Source organism: Zeugodacus cucurbitae, chromosome 2 (genome assembly GCF_028554725.1).
Source record: "Zeugodacus cucurbitae isolate PBARC_wt_2022May chromosome 2, idZeuCucr1.2, whole genome shotgun sequence".
NCBI classification, from domain to species: Eukaryota; Metazoa; Arthropoda; class Insecta; order Diptera; family Tephritidae; genus Zeugodacus; species Zeugodacus cucurbitae.
Window position 1 is genome coordinate 14860241 of NC_071667.1, and position 26661 is coordinate 14886901.

The following is a 26661-nucleotide window of genomic DNA, read 5'->3' on the forward strand; positions in this document are numbered from 1 at the left end:
AGTATTTTTTACATCTCAAATTAAATCATGTTCAAAATGTTTTTTTTTTTTTTTTTGAAAAGCAACAATAAAATTAGAACTATGTTTATTATATTTCTTATCAGTATAATAAACCTGTGTATATGTACATTTTGTTTTCAAAACAAATCCTAGTCTCTCTCTCTCTTTAGCGAATGAGCAATTAAATTATCGATTTAAATAAACATTGAATAATACATATTCCATATCATACAGGAATTTGGAGTGGCTTATTATTGTCGAGAATTGAAACTTATTTTTTCATTTTTTCCAGCTTACTAAAGAAGGGTACACTAGCCATATTCAGTTCTTCACTTCTTCATATTTTCCAAGAAACCGTGATTTTTCAATTTAAACATTTCTCATTTTCACACAATTTCACACGCTTATCAGCCAAATAATGCGATAATTCCCATATTAGCCTGTAATGAAAATCTTCACTTATACTTTCGTGCACATTGATATCAGCTAGGTGAACAAATCCACTAGCAAAGTCGTTAACGCTACTCATTAACAATTTAATTACCACAACACTTTTCCTTATACGCTTTTGACCCGATTTACGAGCGACGAGGTGGAAAGAAGCGCAAGGCTAACAGGAGATTAACTATTGCCATTGGCAACGCTGCAGGCAGGCACAACATGAAACACAACAACAACAACAATAGCAACATAGTGTATGTGCATATATAGCTCTAGCTGATTGCCACATGTGGCACATAGTATGTTGCTAATTTTTTCTGTTCGCTGCACATTTTCCCCACCACTACTTTGTTTGGTAAACACTTGGGTGTGCATTGCGCTTACAAAGTAGATATTTGTTACGACTCATGAGAAAAGTGGCGGATTGGAGAGGCGGCAAATGTGCAAAAAACTTTGGCATTGACAGCGATGAGTGTGTGTCGAGCAGAGTACATCCGCTAGTTGATACGATAGCATTGGTTTGAGTGGGCCATGATGAGCGCTACCAGTGCAAGCGCTACAAAATAGAAAAGCCCATTTCTGCGCAAATAAATGAATGAACAAAAGTGGCAGTGGCGGCGGCCAGACAATGGTAAAAATAGACTAAGCAAATACTCAATGTAGATATGTATGTATGAATGTGTGTGTGTGTACTTAAAAGTCAGAAGGCAAATAGCGCGGACAAGTCGACAGGCAGGCAGACAGGCAGCCTGTCATGTACTTAAATGGGTGAATAGGTAAAGATGTCGTCATAAAAGTACACATTGAAACTTAGATAAACATCAAAACTTGTAGCGAAGTTAGAGTTGGCAAAGCAATACGGTAAGTGCGGAAAAACCGGTAAGCAATGAAAGTAACAGCAAGTGTGTCATTCAAATAGCCTACAAAGCGTGTGATACTTTCGTTTGATAAACAGCAGTAAATAGGTACATCTACCCACGGGTCTCATTATTACGGACTATATGTTGAGATGGCGAACCCGATTCCCCAATCGACGACGATGGAACAGATGTTCCATTGCCCGACCGTGAAGAAATTAGAATAGCAATTACCCGCTTGAAGAACAACAAGGCGGCGGGGGCCGATGGATTGCCGGCCGAGCTATTCAAATACGGCGGCGAAGAGCTGATAAGGTGCATGCATCAGCTTCTTTGCGAAATATGGTCGGAAGAAAGCATGCCCGACGATTGGAATCTCAGTGTACTCTGCCCAATCCACAAAAAGGGAGACCCCACAATCTGCGCCAACTATCGTGGGATAAGCCTCCTTAACATCGCTTATAAGGTTTTATCGAGCGTACTGTGTGAAAGACTAAAGCCCACCGTCAACAAACTGATTGGACCTTATCAGTGTGGCTTTAGACCTGGAAAATCAACAACTGACCAGATATTCACCATGCGCCAAATCTTGGAGAAGACCCGTGAAAAAAGGATCGACACACACCATCTATTTGTCGACTTTAAAGCTGCTTTCGACAGCACGAAAAGGAGCTGCCTTTATGCCGCGATGTCTGAATTTGGTATCCCCGCAAAACTAATACGGCTGTGTAAGTTGACGTTGAGCAACACCAAAAGCTCCGTCAGGATCGGGAAGGACCTCTCCGAGCCGTTCGATACCAAACGAGGTTTCAGACAAGGTGACTCGCTATCGTGCGACTTCTTTAACTTGATGCTGGAGAAAATTATAAGAGCTGCAGAGCTAAATAGAGAAGGTACAATCTTCTACAAGAGTGTACAGCTCCTGGCGTACGCCGATGATATTGATATCATCGGAAACAACACCCGCGCCGTTAGTTCTGCTTTTTCCCGCCTGGATAAGGAAGCGAAGCGAATGGGTCTGGTGGTGAACGAGGACAAGACGAAATATCTCCTGTCATCAAACAAACAGTCAGCGCATTCGCGTCTTGGCTCCCACGTCACTGTTGACAGTCATAACTTTGAAGTTGTAGATAATTTCGTATACCTAGGAACCAACATTAACACCGATAATAATGTCAGCCTTGAAATCCAACGCAGAATCACTCTTGCCAACAGGTGCTACTATGGACTGAGTAGGCAATTGAAAAGTAAAGTCCTCTCTCGACGAACAAAAACTAAACTCTACAAGTCCCTCATCATTCCCGTCCTACTTTATGGTGCAGAAGCGTGGACGGTGTCAACATCCGATGAGACGGCACTAGGAGTTTTCGAGAGAAAGGTTTTGCGGAAGATTTACGGTCCCTTAAACATTGGCAACGGCGAATACCGCAGAAGATGGAATGAGGAGCTGTATGTGTTGTTCGACGACATAGACATAGTCCAGCGAATAAAAAGACAGCGGCTACGCTGGCTGGGTCATGTTGTTCGAATGGATGAAAGTGCCCCAGCTCTGAAAGTTTTCGATGCAGTACCCGCTGGTGGAAGCCGAGGAAGAGGGAGACCTCCACTCCGGTGGAAGGACCAGGTGGAGAAGGACCTGTCTTCACTTGGTATTACCAATTGGCGCCAAACCGCCAAAAGGAGAGATGCGTGGCGCACTGTTGTGGACTCGGCTATAACCGCGTAAGCGGTTTCTACGCCAGTTAAGAAGAAGAAGAAGATATGTTAATTAGATGTCAGTTGGTTTTGTAGTATGCGCTTGCAGAATTGTTGTTGATTTCTTATTATTTCAATTTATTTTATTGTTATTTTTTTTTTTGCTTTTATACCTTACTAACACTTAATTCATTGTAATTTCACTTTTGCACTTACACTTTCATTCTTTCCACATTTTTGTTATTTTGTAACACTTAATTGCTTTTACGGTTGTTAATTTCACCTACTTTGCGTTTTTGATTGTTTAATAATTTGAGTGCTCCGCTGGGATCAAACGCTATGCGTGCGCCTCTTACTTGCTTTGAGGGACATACTATGTGCTTCAGGCTATAAATGTTGATAATTTAATGACGCATTTGTTTTTCGTAGACGAATTGGCAACGTCAGGTGCAATAAATAAATACAAAATTTGTAGACAGCAAATGTTTTTTTGTATATTTTCTTATTTACAGCTCTACATACAAATATACATAAATATGTATGTACGTTTATAGCTGAAAATTCATGCCAACTAACCGAACCCTAAACAAATAAAACTGCAGACTTTCATGACATGCTTCGTTGGCTGCCCCACACATTTTTGTTGCTATTTTTATTATTACGTATGCTATGATATAGATACATATATAGCATGTATGTACACTTTATATTTGCATGCCGTTGAAGCTGCCAAATTCGTATGGGTTACATTGTCTTGTCTGCTACCGGTCTGTCCGTCTACATTGTTTCTCATGTTTACTATTTAAGTAGTTGCCGTTGTCGTGTTGTTTCCGGTGCAGTGTCTCGTTTATTTTAGCCAAAATATACCACAGTGGTGGTCACATCACATCACACACTGTGCGAGCGTATAAATAGCGCGTAGCGAGCAATGTATGAAGAAAATTTTAAATTTTTTCTTTATTTATTAGCAACTGCCGGTCAGTGACCCACAAGTTATGAAAAAATTAGTTTTACTTTAAATATGAAATATCTTTAAGATAACAATTTTACAACTTACCCCTTAGACTTAGTAATTGCAACTGCAATACCTGTAATTAAAAAAAAGTAATAATTATATAAGTAAATATAGAATTACTAGCAATGTGTATTTTATTTATTTTTTTTAGAAGCATTTTGTAGGCAGTAACAAAAACATTCACCAATAAAGTCTTGAATTGGTAATGGGTGAAGGTAATGCCCGTAATTTCTTTACGAAATCATAAAACTTCAAAATTTTTACTTTAAAATTTCAAAAGGAACTGATTTCGAGTATACAATATAAAAATTGTAGTTCAAAGTGTTATTAAAATGTTTAAATGCAAATTTCAAAATAAATAAGTAATTTATTTAAATAAATGTCTTAAATTAAATACAAATTCAATTGAATAAACATCTGTTGGCAATAACAAAACCATTCACCAATATAACCTTCAATTGGTAATGGGTGAAGGTAATGCCAGTAATTACTTTACGAAATCATAAAACTTCAAAATTTTTACTTTAAAATTTCAAAAGGAACTGATTTCGCGTAAAGATATACACATTTAGTTCACAGTGCTAACAAAATTTGTAAATGCTTATTTTAAAATAAATAATAATTTATTTATATAAATATCTTCAATTGATTAACCAATTGACTAAACATCTGTTGGCAATAACAAAACCATTCACCAATATAAACTTCATTTGATAATGGGTGAAGGTATTACCAATAATTACTGTACGAAATCATAAAATATCAAAAGTTTAACTTGGAACTTTTGAAAGGAACTGATTTCGAGAATTCATTATGATGGAACTGGAATTTATTGATATTAAAAATTTGTTTGTACAGTGGAACTTCTCTAACTCGATTGACCATAATCCACAAAAATACCCTGAGTTAGAGAGACTTCGAGTTATAGAATTATAAATAAAACATATACATATATTTTAAATTTTTTTCGATATATGGAAGGAAATTTGTATGAAAGTTGCCTGCTATTGCCACTTCAAGAGTTCGAATTATGGAGAAGTTATAGAAATTCGAGTTATAAAAGTTCGAGTTATGGAAGTTCCACTGTATTTATAATTACTAAATAATAATTTATTTACCAAAAAGTGTTTATAATTAACACAGACTAATTATTTTATATTATATCATAATTAATTCATTAATTCACATTAGTACAGAAAAATCTTTTTTTGTGTGCAATGACAAAACCATTCACCAATAAATTCTTCAATTGGTAATGGGTGAAGGCAGTGCGCATACATTTCTTTACGAAATCATAAAATTCCAAAAGATTAATTTATAGCATTCGAAAGGAACTGAATATAGCATTCGAATTTAGAAAAAAGTACCTTCTTTTTATACTCTCGCAACCTGTTGCACAGAGTATCATAGTTTCGTTCACATAACGGTTGTTTGTGTCACCAAGAAATAAAAGAGTTAGATATGAGGTTATATATATATAAATGATCAGGATGACGAGTGGAGTTGAAATCCGGATGTCTGTCCGTCCGTCCGTCCGTGCAAGCTGTAATTTGAGTAAAAATTGAGATATCTTAATGAAACTTGGAACACATGTTCCTTGGGACCGTGAGAGGGTTGCTTTCGAAAATTGGCCAAATCGCTTCACAACCACGCCTACTTCCTATATACCAGTACTTTGAAGACAATCTGAACCGTTTACTTTACAATATATAAAGTAATCACTAGTGAAGATATCGGTGCAAAACTTTGTACAAATACTGTATTTATAGTGTTGCAGCCCATTTCTAAAAATCGTCGAAATCGGACCATAGGTTTTCAAGGCCCCATATATCGAACATGAGGACCTCGGTGCTTCTAACCTAATATTAGGGTTTCCAACTTTCAATGGACTTTATACAATATATATGACGAATATGTAGGTCAAATTGTGTATTATATAATATTAATTAAGTTAAATAAATAAATTGCGAGAGTATAAAATGTTCAGTTACACCCGAACTTAGCCCTTCCTTACTTGTTATTACCTTTTTTTTTTAAGATTAAAATGTTATTAAGAAAATAGTATTAGCTCAGTAAAAAAAAAATGATAAGTGTTTTATTTCAAAAATGTCTATGTCTGGTTTTAATGTAAGGTATGATAGGTTCTAAAATATTACTAAAACATTTTAGTTGTTGTTGGCAAGGGTAATTCCAGTATGATTTCAATTATTTGGGTCGGTTTTAGTAAAGTATCCCCCGAATCGTAGTGTTGAATCTTCCCCAGTTCTCGTCCCATGTAGCCAGGAAAATGCCACAGTTATATACCAATAGCATCTATTACTATTGAAAATTGGCTACAGTTGATGTTACTAAGCCAATGGAATACTGGAATGGCGTTATTTTTGTGACTAGACGAAGACAATGACGTAGCATCATGATGGACCCAGAAAAGTTTGGCGGAAACAGACTTCAGTCCTCCGTTGGTCTATTATAATCATCTATAGCGAGTATTATATAATATTAATTAAGTTAAATAAATAAATTGCGAGAGTATAAAATGTTCAGTTACACCCGAACTTAGCCCTTCCTTACTTGTTATTACCATTTTTTTTTTTAAGATTAAAATGTTATTAAGAAAATAGTATTAGCTCAGTAAAAAAAAAAATGATAAGTGTTTTATTTCAAAAATGTCTATGTCTGGTTTTAATGTAAGGTATGATAGGTTCTAAAATATTACTAAAACATTTTAGTTGTTGTTGGCAAGGGTAATTCCAGTATGATTTCAATTATTTGGGTCGGTTTTAGTAAAGTATCCCCCGATTTCAGGTTGAAAAGGAAACTTATAGTTTTCCAGGTATTCGCATTTTGAGTTGGAAATTTCACAGATTTTATGTGGCGATTTTTCGATTATTAGTTCATTTTTAATTTATATAAGCACTTCTTATACACTAACACTTCACTAAATTTTTTCAACATATTTACTTTATATCAATTAGTTTAATATTTGCTTTAAATACGCATTTTAATTTTACACGATTTTGTTTATGTGCACAATAACCATGTTGACAGAAATCAAAGGCAACAATTATATACAGTTTGTCAACAAATTCTTTGCAAAATGAAAATTGACTCAAAAAATCAACTTTGACATTAAATTTCTTTAACAAAGGTTTAGTTTTTTATGATTTTTCTTTTACAGTATTATTATAGGATATATCTAGTCATAGAATATGTTAGAAAAATAACAAAAGTAAAAACAAAAACATAAGATAGGACTCAAATAAGCAAAAACAACAAAAAACCAATTGTCAATCAATTCTTTGCAAAATGCAAGCACATGTCGAAGAACGAATTCATGAGAAATGAACGGGACATTTTCAAAAAAAAAAAGCCAACACGTGTTCTTCTCGGAATATTCTGGCATATATTCATGTTTCGAATTGCACAGATCTAATTGGAACTACCGATCTAGTTGAAAATAAGAATTGTCAAGTAAATGAGTTCATGAGAAATTTAACCAATTGGTATATTTTCATTATTTCAAAGGAAAAAATAAAAAATAGGTGTCCAAAATTTTTAATATTAAGTTAAGGACTATATACAACATTATTCAGGTGCAAAAAAATAAAATATACTGCATTGGAAGAACTCTGGACGCAAACTTTCAGAGCTTTCATTTTGGGATTTTTCTAAAGTATTACAATAAGTAGATAAAAACCCCAAAAATTTGCCCGAAATAATTGGGGAAAAATATAAAAAAATATTACAACAACAACAGTAACCATGAGGAAGTGAGAATAGTGTTGAATCTTCCCCAGTACTCGTCCCATGTAGCCAGGAAAATGCCACAGTTATATACCAATAGCATCTATTACTATTGAAAATTGGCTACAGTTGATGTTACTAAGCCAATGGAATACTGGAATGGCGTTATTTTTTGTGACTAGACGAAGACAATGACGTAGCATCATGATGGACCCAGAAAAGTTTGGCGGAAACAGACTTCAGTCCTCCGTTGGCCTATTATAATCATCTATAGCGAATTTGATATACAGTCAGCGTCATATTTCATCGTACGGTACTCTAAAATGAAAATTTCCGTTTTTAATCCACTCAAATGAAAAAAGTTCTTCTATAGATAAAAGAAAACTCGGAAATAGTATGATTTATATGCAAATTGATTGAATATATTTCAAAATAAAAATGATAAATTAAAAAAAGCTTAAATTGAACAAATTTTTTGCGTCATATTTTATCGTACGTTACACATTTATGTAATCAATATCTTTACTATTATGTTATACGCGATACATTTGTTTAGAAACTTAAAATATAGTAGTTTGAGGGTCTTTCATTCTATTTAGCATCGAAGATATGAGTGTAGCTGTAAAAGTAGGCAGTATTTCGTTCCACTCTTCTATTAAGCCCTTTTTTGAAGTGACACATACGAAATTGTATGTTTTTAAAAATTCTTTTTCATGTAATCGCTTAAGTATTCAATGGGATTGAGGTCCAGGCCTTGCGGAGAGGTGCGAAGCTGTTTCGCGTATTATATAGCATCCATTCGCGAACCAAATATGCAGTATGCTTTGGGTCGTTGTGTTGTTTTAAAACATAAGCATCAGTTAAGCCCATGTTTTTCAACTTACTGCTTTAAATTTTGCTTCAAAATTTCTAATATTGGTCATTGTCAATTTTTCTTCTAATAAAGATCAGCTTTCCAACTCCAGAAACTGTCATACATCCCCTAAGAATCAAGTTTCTTAAACCATATTTAACAGTACTTCGCAAATTTTTAGTAACAAGCGTTGTGTCCTGTTTTCACTAAACTTTTTATGGTCCATTATCGCCGAAAAGATTAAATATGCTTTCGTCTGTGAAAGCACTGTCTGTCATGTGCCAATACCCTTCTTCAAGTGCTGATTTGCGAAAGTTATACGTTTTCGACTGCTCGATTCAGATATAGACGGTGCTCATCGCGCTGTTGGTGATGATAATTTGAAGATAACCATTAAGCCAAAATGTTTTCTGAATTGTATACTTGCTCAACCATATTTCTGAAGCTTTTTCCACTTCACTACATATTTCTGAACAGCTCACACGGCCATTTCTTCGTGTCATATCCCTAATTATGTCCTTCATTAAGTGTTCTCGCGCCTCTCGATCCATTTTTTTATTCTCTATTATTATTTTTATAAACAAATCTAGTATGTGCTGTATTGTAAACTTATATTTAGAGATAGTTTTATCAATTTCTCTCATTGATTTTGCTTCTTTTCGTTATTATATCAGAATTTCTCTAAAATCTGAGGAAGTTTCACATCTTTTCTCCATTATTGTCAAAATAAGAAATAACCACTGGTCCACTTCACATCACGTGATAAACTGATTCCACTTCTATGTTGAAGCTATTTTGTTTTAAAATGATAACAAGAAACTCTTAAAAGTAAGGTTAAACAATGCCGTACGATGAATTATGACGCACCAACTTTGAACATTAGGCCAATTTTTGAGTTTTTACATTTAGTTTGCAAATAATTTTTATAACTGGAATATGGAATATATTTTGTTTTTTATTTTGATCAGTTCATAGAAGAACTTTTTTCATTTCAATGGATTAAAAACGGAAAATTTGATTTTAGAGTGCCGTACGATGAAATATGACGCTGACTGTATTTTTTAATTTTAATGACAGAAAGCGGTGGCTTTTTCCAAGCTACTTGGGACGAGTACTGATTCTTTTCTCACTTCCTCATGGTAACTGTTGTTGCTGTAATACTATTTTTTATTTTTCCCCATCTCTTTCAGTCAAATTTTTGGGGTTTTTATCTACTTATTGTATTATTTTAGAAAAATCCCAAAATGAAAGCTCTGAAAGTTTGTGTCCAGAGTTCTTTCCAATGCAGTATATTTTATTTTTTGCACCTGAATAATGTTGTATATAGTCCTTAGCTTAATATTAAAAATTTTGGACACCTATTTTTTATTTTTTTCTTTGAAATAATGAAAATATACCAATTGGTTAAATTTCTCATGAACTCATTTACTTGATTCTTATTTTCAACTAGAATTTCCAATTAGATCTGTGCAATTCGAAACATGAATATATGCCAGAATATTCCGAGAAGAACACGTGTTGGCTTTTTTTTTTTGAAAATGTCCCGTTCATTTCTCATGAATTCGTTCTTCGACATGTGCTTGCATTTTGCAAAGAATTGATTGACAATTGGTTTTTTGTTGTTTTTGCTTATTTGAGTCCTATGTTATGTTTTTGTTTTTACTTTTGTTATTTTTTTAACATATTCTATGACTAGATATATCCTATAATAATACTGTAAAAGAAAAATTATAAAAAACTAAACCTTTGTTAAAGAAATTTAATGTCAAAGTTGATTTTTTAAGTCAATTTTCATTTTGCAAAGAATTTGTTGACAAACTGTATATTCGTAATCTGGAGCCACCAACCTATATTATATACTAGATTCTACGTTTTTGTAAATCCATATATCAGATATTTCAGCACAGAAGCAAAAGATTCGAATATCTGAGAATTTTAGATTTAATTTTAAATCTTAGGTCAAAAATTGAGGTACAAGTACTGAGGTCCTTACGTTAGATATCTGAATAAAATATAAAGTTAAATATGTAAACTTGAAAGTCCTAACTTATGATTATACAATGAAAATGTATGAAAACGAACACTCAGTAAATAATATAGTCACGATTATCATTTGATTGATTTATGGTAATTAATCGGTTTAATTTTTTTTATAATAATTCCAATTTACTTACTGATTAGCCCTAAGTACAATTGTACCGAAATATGTGCATATGTAAGTGTATGATAAACTACCTGAAGGCACCTTTTTAAATATACATATACCCAATTTTTACTTATGTATCTCTCTATATATACTTATTACCAATATGAGTTTATTAGTACATTGAAATCAAATCTTTACCAAAATGTAATTTTACTCACCCCTGCCGTTTGTACTCTTTTAATCAATAGACCGGAGCACCAAGCGTCAATGTACAATATAATAAAAACACAAACAACAATCACTAAAAGAAATTTTGTCAACCGCTATGATTGTTGCGAGCCATTTGCAGACACAACAACACTTTCACTCTTTGCAAATTCACACAAATTATAATTGATTATTTCGCTTGTTTTAGCAACAATTCAATGTTTATGCACCCCGGCAATTGGTACAAATAAACTAGCAAATTTTGCGCGACACACGGAGCGAAAAATACACGACCCTTCGACCAATCGACAGAACAGCACAAACAAGATTGCCAGATTTACTATAGTGGTGATTTTAGGCACTTTTACAGGGTTGCTGTGCCAAAATACTTAGCAGTTGTTTTTACCTTAAGTAGGGTATAGAATAATATTTATATATTAATCTAAATAAGAAATAAAAAGCAACTAAAGTTATAATAATAAATTAAAAAGTTTATAAATATTTTTGTATCATTTTCATGAAAAACTTTGATATAATAATTTTTATGAAACTTGGAATCTGTAGCTTGACTATCTGCCCATAGATGTCACTATTGTGAAAACTGCAACCCTGCTTACGGCTGATTCTAAGAAAGAGACAGCCATTATAGTGTTTAAGAAGGCAGCCGTCTCGTCTTTGTTGAATGAATTCTGAGGAAATGTTATAACATACTTTCGAGCTGGTCGCTTTGCCAACTATTTGGATACAACTAACTAAATACATACATACATATCTTTGTATCTAGGCCGTTATTTCATTTAAGGAGCATGGAATTAATAAAAACAATAGTAAGTCATTGTAAGGTAATACTCTACATTTGGTAGAGTATTTCCTTCTATTGATGAGTAATTTTGCCTAAGAACGGAATGGGTTTTGTGAAGTCTGATGGTATATTTTTTATAAGTCAGAAAACGATGTCAAAAGGCGATTCAGTTTATCTGCCAGTTCGCGTCTGCTTCTTCATACTTTATTAGATAGTTAGGAAAAGGGGACAGCAAGACATGAGAGGGGACAATATTATTATTACCAGCACTCTTTTGACCGATACCGCAAAACAAAGAAAAAACGGTCTATAATCCAGAAGGAAGTATTATTAGGACACGAATATTCTCTCTGAATCTGAGTTTATTCTTATGCGGATGGTTTAATTGAAATTAGTGAGTATGATGAAAGCTGATAGTCGTTATTAGTTAATCTAAAGTTCTGCTATGGAAAAACTTTATTATTGTTTACCATCTCACCATCTCTGTTTCATATATAGGAAGAAGGAATACAATATTGGATATACGAAAAACAAAACATTTCCGTTTATGCGTTTCTGAATATTTATTACTTCCGTTTATACTTTCTCCCTTTTCCCTGTAATTTCTCATCAAAACACACAACTAAAAGGGCAACGAATTGCCTTCGCCCAAAAAAGTAAAACGACGCATGCAAGGCATGTGGATAGTATGCGCAAAATCGGGCTTTGCATGTGCGGCGATTTCAAACCATATGACTGCGGCAATCAGCAGTGACAACAACAACAACAAAGAGGAACGCGAAAACAACACATGTCGAGGCAATGCCAAACAGCGTCATTGGAAGCAATAGCAACAATTGCTTGCTTAGAGCGATTCATTTCGGCCACATAAACCACTCCTTTTCGTAAAACTACACCTCGTGTGGGGAGAGGGGCCACGGTAGCTTTCAGTTCATTTTCATAAGTCGCCGTATTAAACTCAGCCTTCCAGCCAGGCTGCGATTGTTGAAATTGCTAAAAGTCAACTTGGCAAAGGGACCAGTCGTGTTCGTACCGTCGTCGAGTCGTGTTGTTAATCGTGCATTAGCGGACGCGTCGTTGCGAAGCGAAAATCCAAGAAAAAAATTCAAGAAAAGTGATGAGCAAAAGAAGAAATTGTGATTTACCAGAAAATCGTCAAATCTTAAGCCAATTGCATTAAAATTTGAAAAGTAATTAATAAATCAGTAAACATTTACAAAAGTCGTGTGAAAAATTCAAATCTGTGAAAGAATAGTTGGAAAATTACGGTGTGTGAACGAGTGTGACATATATATCAGGCGTTAGGCAGAGTGTTAAATTTGATTGCTTACCGTTGGGTGCCAGCCAGACAAATCGCCTAGTTGTAGGCTAAGCCACACAGCAACCAACCAGCCACAAAATATGCTTTGAATTAGTCAGCCAGCTCGCAGGTCGATCGCTTAGCTCGTCCAACGGCATATCGATTTTGCCACAAAGCAAAGCAAATTTGCAATTTTTCACACTCTAACGACAGAAAATAACATTATTTCTTATAGTTTCATTTTTATTAGCACAAAGTGGAAAAATTAGATTTTGAAAACGATAAAAATCGATTTGAGCACGACGACAGCAAGTAGACCCTTAGGCCGGACGGCATTATAAAAACATGTACGGCCATCGGGCGGTCGTGCAGGCAGACGGCTGGGCAATTGATGGCACCGTTTTTGTGTACCACAAGGAAAATTTTTCATGCAGCGGCGAGTGAGCGTGTGAGATCACCATCGCCAGCGCCATTACCAATACAAATATAGTCAGTATGCGTATAAATATATGTATATATAAATGAATGCCAATACAGTCGCGCCTAGTCGGCACGAAATTGAATATATTAGTATGTGGTACTTACAAATGTACCATATGTACACTACTTTTAGTTGAATGTCTTCTGCGCTTCTGCAAGGTGCTTTCGATTTGAGTTCTTTATAAAGCAAAAATAAGAATGTGCGGATATGGAAATGTTATTTAAGGGGCTTTGAGTTTGTTTTCATAAAATTATGAAAATTATTTGTTCAATATTCTGTTTTTATCTTTATTTTTAGCATTTCTTTCTACCCTGTGGTAAAAATACCAACAAAATAACAAAAATGATTAGTATATATTTTTAGGCTTAACATTCAGCAGTGATTTTCGAAGTAAGTTTTCTCTAGATATATTATAACAAAGTCCCACCAGTCGGGAGCTACTTGTTTTTTATAAGTATTCGTAAAACTTTTAGAAAACTATTTCCTGAAAAACAGGATATGGCCTCAGTTATGTTCCGGTAAAACAGATCATAATCTTTCTTACTTGCTGTTTAGTTCTCTTTTGTGGAAGTTTGTTTCAAAAGGAATTGGATGAATCAGATCTTTGGATCATCTGTTAGTTGACCTATTTGTAGACTATGTAACACCTTCTAACCAAAGTTGAGGTTCTTATTTCTTTCGAATTGTTATTTATTGGACTTTTAGTATCTTTCAGAAGTACCGTTATAAGAAAGTGGGCGTTGTCTTACCACTTAACGGTTGTTTATAGCACTTTAAACTAAATGAGCTAGGTATGAAGTTATATACATTTATCCATTTGATCAGGATGATGAGACGATTTCAACTCAGATGTCTGTCTGTCTGTCCGGTACGGTGCAGAGGGTTTAGAAACTACATATTGTAATTAATAAAAATATGTTTCAATAAGTCTATTTTAAAATTCGAAGTCAAGTATTACAGTTTTGGAGGTTAACTTAAAAAAACGAAGAAATAACTTGGTTGCTTATGGCTTAATCTTATTAAAAAATTGGTTTGGTCCTAAACCCTGAAAAAAATCGATTATTCATATAGTGTTATTGGTTTTTTGGATGTGTAAATAATATAATTTTGCTCGAAAATCGAATTCGACGGCTTAAAATAATTTTGAACACATTGGCAATATAATTTTTGTTTTTTGAAATTAATTATTTATTAGCCCATAAAAATGCAAACGGTTTAGAAATGTGCAACTTGTGGTTAATTATTTTATCTTGTTGAAGTTTTATTAGGTCTTGACAAGAGAAATGGTGGAATCATATTACATTTGATGGATAATTGCAAATAGTGGAACCGAAAATATTTTAAGATTACTAGGAATATTACGATTACAGAGAGTGCGAAGTACGAGCAGGAGTTTCAATTAACAGAAATATGAGGTTAGAAAGCTAAAAAAAAATGTTTTTCTTATAACAATTTTTAACTATGTTACAATATTTAAAAACTTCAACCTAAAAACCTTTGCGATGTAGTAAGTCGATGCCAATCAGAACTGGTTTTGTATGAATACAGTTGTTATGCGCCTGCAAATATGCAACATACCATTCCGTACGCTTTTGAACCGAATCTGTTGGCATTAAATATTCAACGTCACTGTCGGAACACCCAAAGGCAATCAAATTTATTGCGCTCATCAACGACGTGTGTGCGAAGTACGAAATATTTCGTAAACATACGCACATACATGTATCCATGCATGTGTATTTGTATGTAAATATGCGATTTTCACACAAGCCGCTGCGCTTGGTGTGGCCAAAACAATAGTTCACGGGCGCTGGCTATAAATAATTAAATTGCTTTTACAGTTTTACCTTCACTTTCTATCCACGTCCTCACAGAAAACTCAATTCTGCCCACACACACATACACATACATAGAAATACGCAAGAGCTTATCTGCATACAGACTACTTCAAAATTGTATACGTAAACGAATTATTTAGAAGTGTATGTAAGCGTCGCACACACACACCTACATACATACATGTACTAATTGAAAGCGAAACATTACAAACACATAAAAGTGATTTAATTTAATATCACTGTACACACTGTTGTTGTTGCTGTCCATCCACGTGTAAGTCGACGTTATAATACCCGAAAACATTGTTGCCGTCGGTTAACTACCCACATACATACATATATATACATACAAACGTCTATGAATTTGTGTCTCTACAACTACCACACAAAGTGAATTGGTGTGAAGAAAGCGTATAAAGAAAAAACAATCAGCAAATAAACTACGCACATTCTCCTTTAGCGACGCGTACTCAGCCATAACGGTTTTCGTGCGCCTCTTTAACGCCATCTACGCAATAAAATAAGCACTTTGAAGTCTAAACGCCGTCAAGGAAGACTTGCTTACAAGTCGCTCAAAAGCAAAGGAACGCGAAAAGTAAGACAAATTTGTACATAATATACATACATTCATAACACAGAAATATTTCACCAACTACGTGTTTTGGTGTATTTTGTTTGCTCTGAACGCTGTCGTTTTTCTTTTTTGGAAACTGAAGACGTAATAATATATACGGCGCCACATTTGCCGCATCAATCGGCGCCAACCCAACCACCAACTCACGCCCTCATAGCGAAGTGATACGCTTCCTCTTCATTATCTCCTCAATAGCCGGAAATATTGCGAACATATATACAGTGTGTTTCTTGCAAGCATTTCTGTTTGTTTGTGTAACGCATCGTCATCGCTTTGATAAACCAACAGCAATTTTGTGTCTGGTGATTTGGTTGAAATAAGTTTTCGTGCTATAAAGTAAAAACCTTCCTTATGATCGGATCATTTTGGAATTTGTGTAGAGCGTGCCCATCAATGCCGGTCGACAAGGTGAGTGTATGTATATATATTATATTAAGAAGTATTTAGTAGTTATATTTAAGTTCAGGGTCCCAACAAACTAATAGCATCGTTGGTATTCTTTCATTATACATTTTTGCTTTTCATTCATAATAGAAAATAAGAATTTTTGTATTATAAAGCTATATAGCGTTTTTAGACAGCCAAATTATTGATCAATCAAAATTTTTATTGAGAAACCCTTTTTTGCCTTTTACACTGCGATCGATCGAAAACCGATCAGCAGTTATACATTTTTTTTTGCTTTTCATAAGAAGTTGGTAAGTTTCATCAGAAGTTTCATAAGAAGTTGGTAAGTTTCATCAGCTGATTGACATTTTTTTATCAGCGAAATCTAACGTAGCTTTTTTTATAAAAAAATGTAGCCAATCGCAAACAAAGAACGTATGTCGTACGTCTTTGTCGCAGAGTTGCATTTCATTTTCAAGACGATTAATATTCAATTAATAATCAATGTAGATTTTTAATTTGTATGGTAAATCGATCTTAATAAGCGCTTTAATCGAACAGATTGTTAATTGATCAATTAGCTCCTGTGTAAATAGGCTATTAAACGTTTAACCCTTAATTGATTCCTAAATTATGCCTTAGGGGTTCTTATTTTTATAAAAATTTTGAAATGAGTTATTAACGAAGATCTTTACAAATCGAGCACTGGATATTAGCTAATGCCATAATTTGTTATTCTTGATAACCCTTTCATTCCTTGGTTCACATAAGGGCTAAGTAAATTAGTGGCATAAACTAAAAGTATGTTTAATTATTTAGAAGGTGACACAAAAGTGTCAGGAACTATATTTTTCGTAGAGTCTCTGTATGAGTATATACATATACTAACAAATTCAGCAAATTTCTACACATTTCTTAACTGAGAGAACTGAAATTTTCTTGACGTCCTTAGGACAGCGGTAATGAATAACACCTACACAATATTACCTACATTTAGGGTGTAAAAATAAGGGACATCTTATTCATTGGGGCTGTGTTCTCTAAATTCGTTAATTTTAAACACTGTTCAAACATGAAATGAAAACTTATCAGATGTTCATCAATATCTACTGATTAAAGTGTAACTAATTTATGTTATGGAATGTAGAAACATGTCACTAGTAACCCTCCCAATGGACGTGCCATTAAATGTATGCTTTAGTATAATATTTATACATACATCCAGAAGTACATACAATATTTTGTAAGCTTATTAATATATTATCAATTTTATTGCTACTCTTATTGGCGTTTCGTACGCCTAGAAGCGCTCTAATTTATGCATTTGCCGCAATTCAACGTAATTTATCGCAATTGTGCGAGTTAAGTCATAAGGCAATGCGGTTAAGTGAAAGAAATTTTTAAGGGAAAGTGTCAACGGGGGTGAAATAAATGGGCAACCAAAATTATTCTGTGAAGAAATGCAAGAAACAAGAACAGCAATAATAGTGAAGAAACAAGCCGAGAAGGAACGTGAGCGAAAAGTCTTAAGTTCGAAAAATGCGGCATGAACGAAAAATCGATACCATATGGTCGGTCGAAACAGTGTACGATTGAAGAGCTGGTCAAAACAAACAAAAACAAAGTGCAGTGAAGTCAAAAAGTGGTGACTTTTACAAGTGTAAGACTTGTGGCAACGCTACACTTTGTGCCACAACACCCACCGGAATGAAACGCTATACAACAACCTGACGGTGTTAAAGAGAGAGAGAGAGAGCGAAAGTAAAGCGGAAAGAGAGCGCGTACTTAGTGAAGAAACGCAGAACGTTCATTTTAGCGCGATGAATATATGACACTCACTGGAAGGCCTCGCATGAATGTCGGTGTCCTCGACCAACCACGTTGCATACACGGGGTTGCCGTGCATGTCCTGTTATAACGTGACGATTGTGGTACCGGCTTCCGTTGCTATTGTTTTTGTTTATACATATACACTTAATAAAAATAAAAATAAAGCGCAAGTAACGATTTCGAGAGACTCGCTTCGTTTTGCTGCTTGGCATTACAACAGTTTAAGTGATTTTATTACTTAACGATTCTAAAGAATCTCCGCACAGCTCATTTGGGTTGTCTTCTTCGTCTATGTTTAGCATGTGAAAACTGTCTGTGCACTAGCGGTTATGGTGATTCATGCTTATGACTGCGGATTGTTGTTGCTTTCGGTGGTTTTCTTTCGCTTCCTTGGCGTAATACCGGCTATAACTTTATATGAATAAGTCTGTTACATATACATATGTAAATATAGGTACATGTGTGAATACTTTTTGGTAGATTACTCCATTGATTATTTTTCTTTTTTCCCCTCCAAAGTTTTACCATCTTCGACGAAGCTTGACGCTCTTTGTGTTATTGTGTGGCCCGCAGTTGAACTAACTAACCTTATCACAAGTCTACATGCACGCCAATGTAACTGGTTGACTGACTGACTGACTGCATGTCGTGCATGTTTGAGTGACTGACTGACGGAGTGACTGTCTCGCTGCCGGCCGACGCGGTGACCCGGTCTGGCCTGGCTTTTATGTGTAGATAGCATGTACATATTTATGCCTGCTTTTGTCAGACTGGTGGTGTTTACATACCCGCTGGTTCCGACTGCTTTGCCGCAGCGTGCCCAGTTTGTGCTCATTCATTTTGGTAGTTTGCCAGCTATGCTTCACCATATCATGGCTACACTGCGCGTTCTTTATCTCCTTCACACATTCTTCCAATTGTGGTGCAAATCCTTCTTTTATTCATCCAGCAACGGTGTGATAATGCAACCTCAGCATTAAATTGGTGTATAGTCGGCTGCCTTATATGCAGTTATCCACATATACATACATATACTTATTTGCATAATACTATCATGTATTAAGAGCTTTTGTTGTTGTTTCTTGTAGGCTCGTCGGTAATAGTGGCATTTTTGGCACTCCTCTGCACCGGCATTGTACTCGTATTGTTTATTCGTGCTGTGTCTGGTGTCAGTGACATATGTGATTTATAAAGTGGCGCATTTCATTATTTATCGATCAGCTGTTCGTTGATTTGATTGACATTTAATTAAAGAATGTTGTAATTTATTATGTGCGACAGGTGTTGCTGTATAATAATTAGTTATAATATTGAAAATTTATTTTGTGTGTAATAAACTATCTCTCTGAAAGTTCTGTTCAGGTGAACTACCGAATTTGATTATGAAATTTTTTAGTGACACCATTCACAAAAAAACCTCAGTCAACCATTTAAAAAAACGTCTTTAGAACAAACACGTGCTTAAATCAGGGTGCCGATGAAGAGCGATCCTACAAGAAGAAATAATTTCCGCTCTACTTGATAAGGCAGAGGTGGTTCGATCCCAAGTAAGAAGCGAAGAATATTGTCGTCATTATCAATTTTAAGATTAGATTTGAAGACTTTAATTATCCATCGTTGGATCTACACTAATATTAAAGCCCTGACCTCACAAATGAAAGATAGAATTATAACCTACTAACGATATCAACATTAATAACAGCAGCATCAACAACACCAACAATGTCAGCCTCGAAATTCAGCGCAGAATCACTCTTGCCAACAGGTGCTACTTTGGACTGAGTAGGCAACTGAAAAGTAAAGTCCTCTCTCGTCCGGCTTCTTGGTGCAGAAGCGTGGACGATGTCAACATCAGATGAGCCGACACTAGGAGTTTCCGAGAGTAAATTTATTCGCAAGATTTCTGGTCCTCAGAAAATTGGCAACGCCGAATACCGCAGACGATGGAGCGATTGCCTGTACAAGTTATACGACGACATTACTGGCAGGAATGGACGAAAACACTCCAGCTTTGAAAATGTTCGATCTGCGACCTGGCTACACTTGGGATCTCCAACTGGTGCCGAACTGCGAGGGAAAGAGAGGCGCGCTATCATCATCGATTCGGCTATAACCGGCTAAACGTTTTCAACGCCAATAACATGCATACAACACTTAAAAGAAGATTAATTTATCAGTTTGTTAGGCTGTGGAGTCTCAGTTAATCGAAAGTGTTAACTAGTTTAGAATAGTTCCGTCATATTTTATAATGTTATTATTTTTAAAGAGCCTATTACATAAATCACAGGGCGATCAGGCAACATAAAGCCAGTATGGTGTATTGTACTGCCTTGTCGGTTTTTTACCAAGATCGAGTTTATAGATAGATCGTTGGTTTCTAAATGGGAATAACTGACCTATTGTAGATTTTCAAAATAACAGAAATCTCAATGTGCAATTAGTCCTGACAGTAGAATGGGCACTAAAAAGTATATTGTACTTATTGGATGGGAAATTATGGTCCAACTACAGATCAACAATTTTAATCAGCAAACAGGTCGCGGACCATGAGATAAGATCTTAAGCGTGTTTCATTATTATTTAGATTCTTTTTCGTTCGAATTTTGTTTATTATTCTCTTTACGTTTATATTTGCAGAAGTATTCGATAAATTTGCCGAATCCTTGACCTTTGTAGAAATATTACTTCCAATTATTGAAAGGAATACTAGAAGAAATAACTAGAAAATGGACTCTCAAATGTCATGCCGTAACACAAGCATTTTGTAGCTATTTAGAAATCGATAAAACCTTGACACTTCTTTTCAAAAAGAAATAACAACATAGACCCATTATTGAAATCAAAGCAGTATCAGTATCTCAGTAGAAATTGAAAGCTTGCAATAAAGACTGTGGCAAGTGTGTTTTATTAATAAAGTGAGCAATAAATGTTTTGAGTAGATTTAAAACGATGTTAATAAATAAATAAATAAATATTTTTTCCAGAGAATTTTAAGGCCGTATTTCATGGCATATCGCATATAATATAAAGGTTATATTAAATATATGCACTCTTATCAAGTAAACACGAAAGTATAAAATATAACTTCAAGTGAGTTTTCCTCACTCCTGCAGCTTTTAAAGCACTATGGTAGAAAATTAAAAGAGCTCATTTGCATATTTACATGCAAGCACTGCTGATAGCTGCAATTTCACTTGCAACACACGCTACATACACGTCTGTATGAATGCCATAGTTTTTCATTTTCATTTTAATTTCTCTCTTACAATTTCAGTTTTTGCTATAGTCATACATACATACAAATATATTTTTGGAAATAGCCATCAGTGGTGTAATGGAGCAAACATTCAAAGTTAAGAGCCAATAGCAAAGCTGGTCGAAAAGCGAAAGGCAGAAATACCATAAAATATTTATGGAGATATGCAGATTTTTGAGAGAGTTTTTTTTTACATTTTTTAGTATTAACTATTTTAAACAAAGTGAGCAGTTTTGTGTTGTCATTGCAGATATATACATAGGTGGTTTGGCTAGTTTTATCAAGTGTTAGCAGAAGTGTGAACTTTTCCACTTCAATGAAAATAACTGGATAAATTTGAATTATGTTTGCACATAGCTTTCGTAGACAATTGTGGATCCTGAGTTAAATGAACTAGTCAGAAACGAATTAGACTTGTTCCTATGATTTGAATAGTTTATAGCGAGAGTTGGTAGAAAGAGCTCATATTTAAATATGAAAATCCCAAATAGCTGGACTAGTTAATGGCTGGTAAATTTCGGATCAAAATCTGAAAATTTTCAATACGTAGGACAAAAAAATATTGGTTGAAAAATATCTCTCTGCTTCCCATTCGAGCTCCCGTAGCTTCTGACCAGTCACCAACGAAGTGTGTAGTCTGGCGTTGTCCTGGTGGAACATAACACCTTGCCTGTTGGCCAATTCTGGACGCTTCTGGTCGATCGCCTGCTTCAAGCGGTCCCATTGTTCATAGTAGATGGTATAATTAATCGTCTGGCCATATGGAAGCAAGCTGATAGTGGATGATTCACCGGCCACCTAAACGGTCTAACTCGATGTTTTCCATGATTTGAAATAAATACCTCCCTTCCGCCGTCTGGCTTATCCATGGTGTCGTTTTCATCCGCTCTGAATCGTCGAAACCATTCCTTCGCAGTTCGAAGTGATAGAGTACCATCCCCCAAAACACCATTAATCTCACGGAACTTTTCTTTAGCGGATTTACCTTTAACGAAGGAAAACTTTAAAATAGCGGCGTTTTGTTGGTTATGGCAAGACCTTTCAAAGATGTATAGTATTGCTAGAAACGAGCTCTGTAGCGGTTTATACATAGCCGCAAAATTCAAAAGATAAAAAGGCGGAAGGGAGGTATTTATTTCTTAAAATCTCTATAAATTTTTACAGTAATTAAATAGAAAGCACGCTTTATTTTTAACTTCAGTATAAAATGTACAAAAATAAACTCGATTTCATTTTTTAACACCAAATTTTAAACTGCCGCACAAAATACATATACATTTACCATTAAACACTTACAACAGCTCTTACATTTGCCCGAGAGGGAATTTTATATAATCTCCAGTAATTGCAGGCAGGTGTGAATGTCAGAAAAATGCATGGCAGGTTTGCTGCTTGTCTGCACGCCCAAACGCGTGCAACATAAACTTGCAGGATGTACAGTCTGTATGTAACAGCTGACACAATGTGTGGTTTTAATTAAAATCACCATTCCAGTACTTCGTTCCCTTCATACCCACATGTATAACATTTCGTTAAGCACAAAACTTTTAAAATAATTTAGTAGACTTTACAATGACAACATCGTGAATTTTAAAGGGATTATTTTTTAAGAGAATATTTGTACATCTTCTTCTATGACATTGATGTACATATGTAGTCCAGAACAGATTGTAAACCGTAAAAATAAAATGGAAATGTCTTTTCTACGTGCCCATGTAAATGAGAGGAGTTGAGATAAAATGTAGATGTAATCATTTAAAACTTGCATAACTGTAGAGTAAAGGAACGGTACGGTTTTTTAAGTTTAGCTTTACATTAAACAACAACTAATTTTGAAAATAAAACTAAATATGTTAGAAATGCTTTTCTTATGCTGTAGACCAAATCTTAAAAAAATGTCCACAATGCCAAAGTCAGTTTTGGTCCCGAGTAGATATTACGATAACTTTAACAGTTGTTTGAGGTAGAGTTTTATGAAAAGTAGGGAACTCCGTAAACAAATTCTAAAGAGGTATCTATATATATTATCATATAATAATATATCTGAAATCCAATTATGGGGATCAGGAAGAATCAAAAGTTCAGAAATAATGTTTTTCATGAAATAAAACTATTATAATAAAGCGCATAAAATAATAGTAAAACAAATAATATAATCTTGACAGATATGGAAAATCCAATTGTTTCAACATTTTTCAATGTAACCTGAAAGTTTTTACATTTATTAATACCAGCTTTCCGGGGAACTTCTTTAGAAAGCAAATGCATTATTTCACAGACACAAAACAAAATCCATATTTTACATATATTTTGTGGTTCACCGAGTTCTCGCTTATGCCGCTCCGTTGAGCCGTGTGCATTGGGAAACGGCACATTTAAATCAAACGCTTGCAATCAAGCGCATTCGATTTGATTTTTCTTTTCATAACATTTTGCTTTCACGTCTCACCGTCTTTTGTTTTCTTAGCGGATCTTTTTTTAGACATTAAGTCACCAGGTAGTAAAAAGGAAATGCTGGTTGGCATGAAAGCATTACTTAGCGCAAATGAGTTCACGTTTTAGCGGTGCTACCAAAGTACAAATAATTTATGCTCTTTTTTTTTTGCTAGCAGTCATTGCATGCGCTCATAGCGTGTGCGGTAATCGCCGTCTTTTTATTCTTTAAGAAATATTTCTTCTTTGTTTGATGTTGTTTTTCATTGAAAATTTTTGATTTTAAAATGTTTGCTTTTGAATCTTGGCTTTGTTTTGGTGCAAGCACGAAATATATACATACTTTCTTATATAATCGATTTGCAAAAACTTTAAGGTGCTCATGATAAGATCGGGTATAAACTTTATGTATTTTACAATGTTTTTTTATTAAATTAAATTAATTTATTGCTTAATACTGATATGAAATGTTATAAAAACTCAGTTAACATTTAAATAAATACATTTTGCTATGATATTAATACTTTAGCAGTTACAGACTATCCTTGGAGCTACTTTATTTGCCTTAAATTTAATTCAATTTAAAAATTAAAATTTCAAATTTTATATCTAAGCTTTTATTCAAAATAAATAATAAATAAATAAATTCAATTTTTCATTTCCACTTTGAAAATCAAATGAAAATTGACGTGTTGCTCTACAAGTCGAGAGTCACACTTTTACACTGATGCTAAGTGATGCCTTGCTACCTTGTCTTCATATTAGATTGCAAAAAGTTTTACAGGTTTTTGATGCTGGAACATCACAGGCTAAAGAGCATCATCGTCTGGGGTTGAAGAGCTTTACAGCTTAAAGAGGTGTGAGGCATGGCAATCAGTGCATTTAGATATACGTGTGTATACATTTTATATGCGGAGATATACATATGTACGAGTATATATTTATGCGCTTGTTAGCATTTTGGCAGCGAAAATCACTTGGGCTTAATTTCAAATGTCACACCGAAAGATTATGGAGAACGTCCTTGAGATTATGTAAGTGCTGTGTTAACGAGTTCATAGCCTTAAATTATATAACTAAGCAAACATAAAATGTACGAGAACTTAATAAATACTACCAAATATAGAAATAGAGAAATGAGAAAATTAATACTATCTTAAGACTTTAAGTTGAAAAAATAACTGTTCGGACTGTAGAAGAGCACTCGCACTCGCTGTAGCGGTAGGATTTTTAACCTTACAATGTGGATCCCTATGGGGCAATGGCCAGTAACAACGCCCTACGACTAAGGAGAGGTAAGCTTTACTGAGGGCCAAGAGATCGGTAGACCTCCCGAGCATTTGGAATTGAAAAGGTTAAACAATTTTTCTGAAGGCGTGAAATTGAATTCCGAATTTTGTTCTTTCTTGTTGTGTTACCAAATACTAATAATTACTGTTGTCGTTGCATTTAATCGCCACATATTTACATATGTACACTTACAGATTTACCGTTATATATACCTTCATTTACTATTCGCTATCTGGAAGGGAAATTATTATAATCACATTAGTTAAAAGCGGAAATTGAAAATGAAATTGCCAACGAACCATGGAAGAGTAATTTGCACAAATGCCTCGCTCTAGCGAATATTGAGAGGGGAGAGACGATAGGTGAATCATAAAATGCAATGTTAAATATATATATACATATACATTGTATTGAGGGTGGCTGCACGGCTCTTCTTCCTTTTTTTGAAGGGGTTAGTCGTTAGAATTGCAATCCGTCAATTTTGCAACCAACTGCGCCTGATTGCAAGATCGATGCGCACTGAGGTGGTACTTAATCGTTGATATGAATGACGAAAAGGAGAAAAACAACATCGGTCCGCTGGAAAGTACCATAGAAGACGGCAGGATTTTATTAAATTATTCGATTAAAATGGCATTAATAAGAGTTATTAAACGAAATGCATTTATGAAGCGAAATTTTATTCCTCGACTCAAAGAGTGAGTGAAACAGAATGATTTAGCGTTAAATGTATGTTTATATAGAATTTCATATTTTTTATATGCGGATAGAATATATATTTTTATATAAAAGATAGAATATTGGATAATTATGTATAATAGTATTTAGAGAAACTGTAATTAACAGATTTTGTTAATTGGCAGTTAATTCTGTAATTACTTAAATTAATTAAATTGTTAATTGAGTTAAGTTCATTTTTAGTGCTCAATTAAACATATGTATATTAAATACGTTGCATAATAACTAAGAGTCAATTAAAAATTTTCTTAATTAACAATTAGAAAGCATAAATTTGCTTTTAAACTTAATTATTAAAGTTCTAACTATAATTAATTTTGTGAACTTTGTTATACTAAATTGAGTAGTTATTAATGCTTAAATGGCTCAAGTAGTTTTAATTGACAACTGTGGTGTGTATATAAGTATATAATAAGTAGACCTGTTTACTTAACTAGGTAATTGAGGTTTTTAAATAAATTTTGTAGAAATTATGAAACTTACTAAATTAAGTACTAATGAATAATAATTTAATTACTTTTATTGTACTTTATAGGAAATTGAGTATTAATTGACAGAATTATTATATTTGTAATTATTTAAATGTATAAATTAACCGTTAATTAAGTAAATGAAACTATTCAATGCTTAAAAAAGATATTATTTCCTCGTAACTCTTTTAGTATTTGCAATCCCAAACAAAGTAAAATAGGATATTAGCTATGCCTTGGTGAG

General features: G+C 34.2%; 2 protein-coding genes across 6 annotated transcripts in view; one reads left to right on the top strand and one right to left on the bottom strand.

Annotated features, from left to right (window-relative positions):
• The window catches only part of Man2a1_1 (alpha-mannosidase 2), a 52428-nt gene extending 41156 nt beyond the window's left edge, over positions 1-11272 (bottom strand). For both annotated transcript variants that reach the window (XM_011194351.3, XM_029044454.2), the window contains exons 1-2: positions 10970-11272; positions 4051-4081 (exon numbers count right to left, since the gene is read on the bottom strand). The gene's annotated coding sequence lies outside the window, so the exon portion shown is untranslated. The remainder of the gene's footprint in view (positions 1-4050; positions 4082-10969) is intronic.
• A 1026-nt stretch (positions 11273-12298) lies between these two features.
• LOC105218641 (neurofilament heavy polypeptide) overlaps positions 12299-26661 on the top strand; it is a 63749-nt gene continuing 49386 nt past the window's right edge. The window contains exons 1-3 of one of the 4 annotated variants that reach the window (XM_054231525.1): positions 12299-13028; positions 15383-15974; positions 16096-16427. In XM_054231525.1, the coding sequence (XP_054087500.1) occupies positions 16365-16427 (63 nt within the window). In that variant the 5' untranslated portion in view covers positions 12299-13028; positions 15383-15974; positions 16096-16364. The remainder of the gene's footprint in view (positions 13029-15382; positions 15975-16095; positions 16428-26661) is intronic. The other 3 variants (XM_054231527.1, XM_054231531.1, XM_054231535.1) reach the window with 3 other exon arrangements.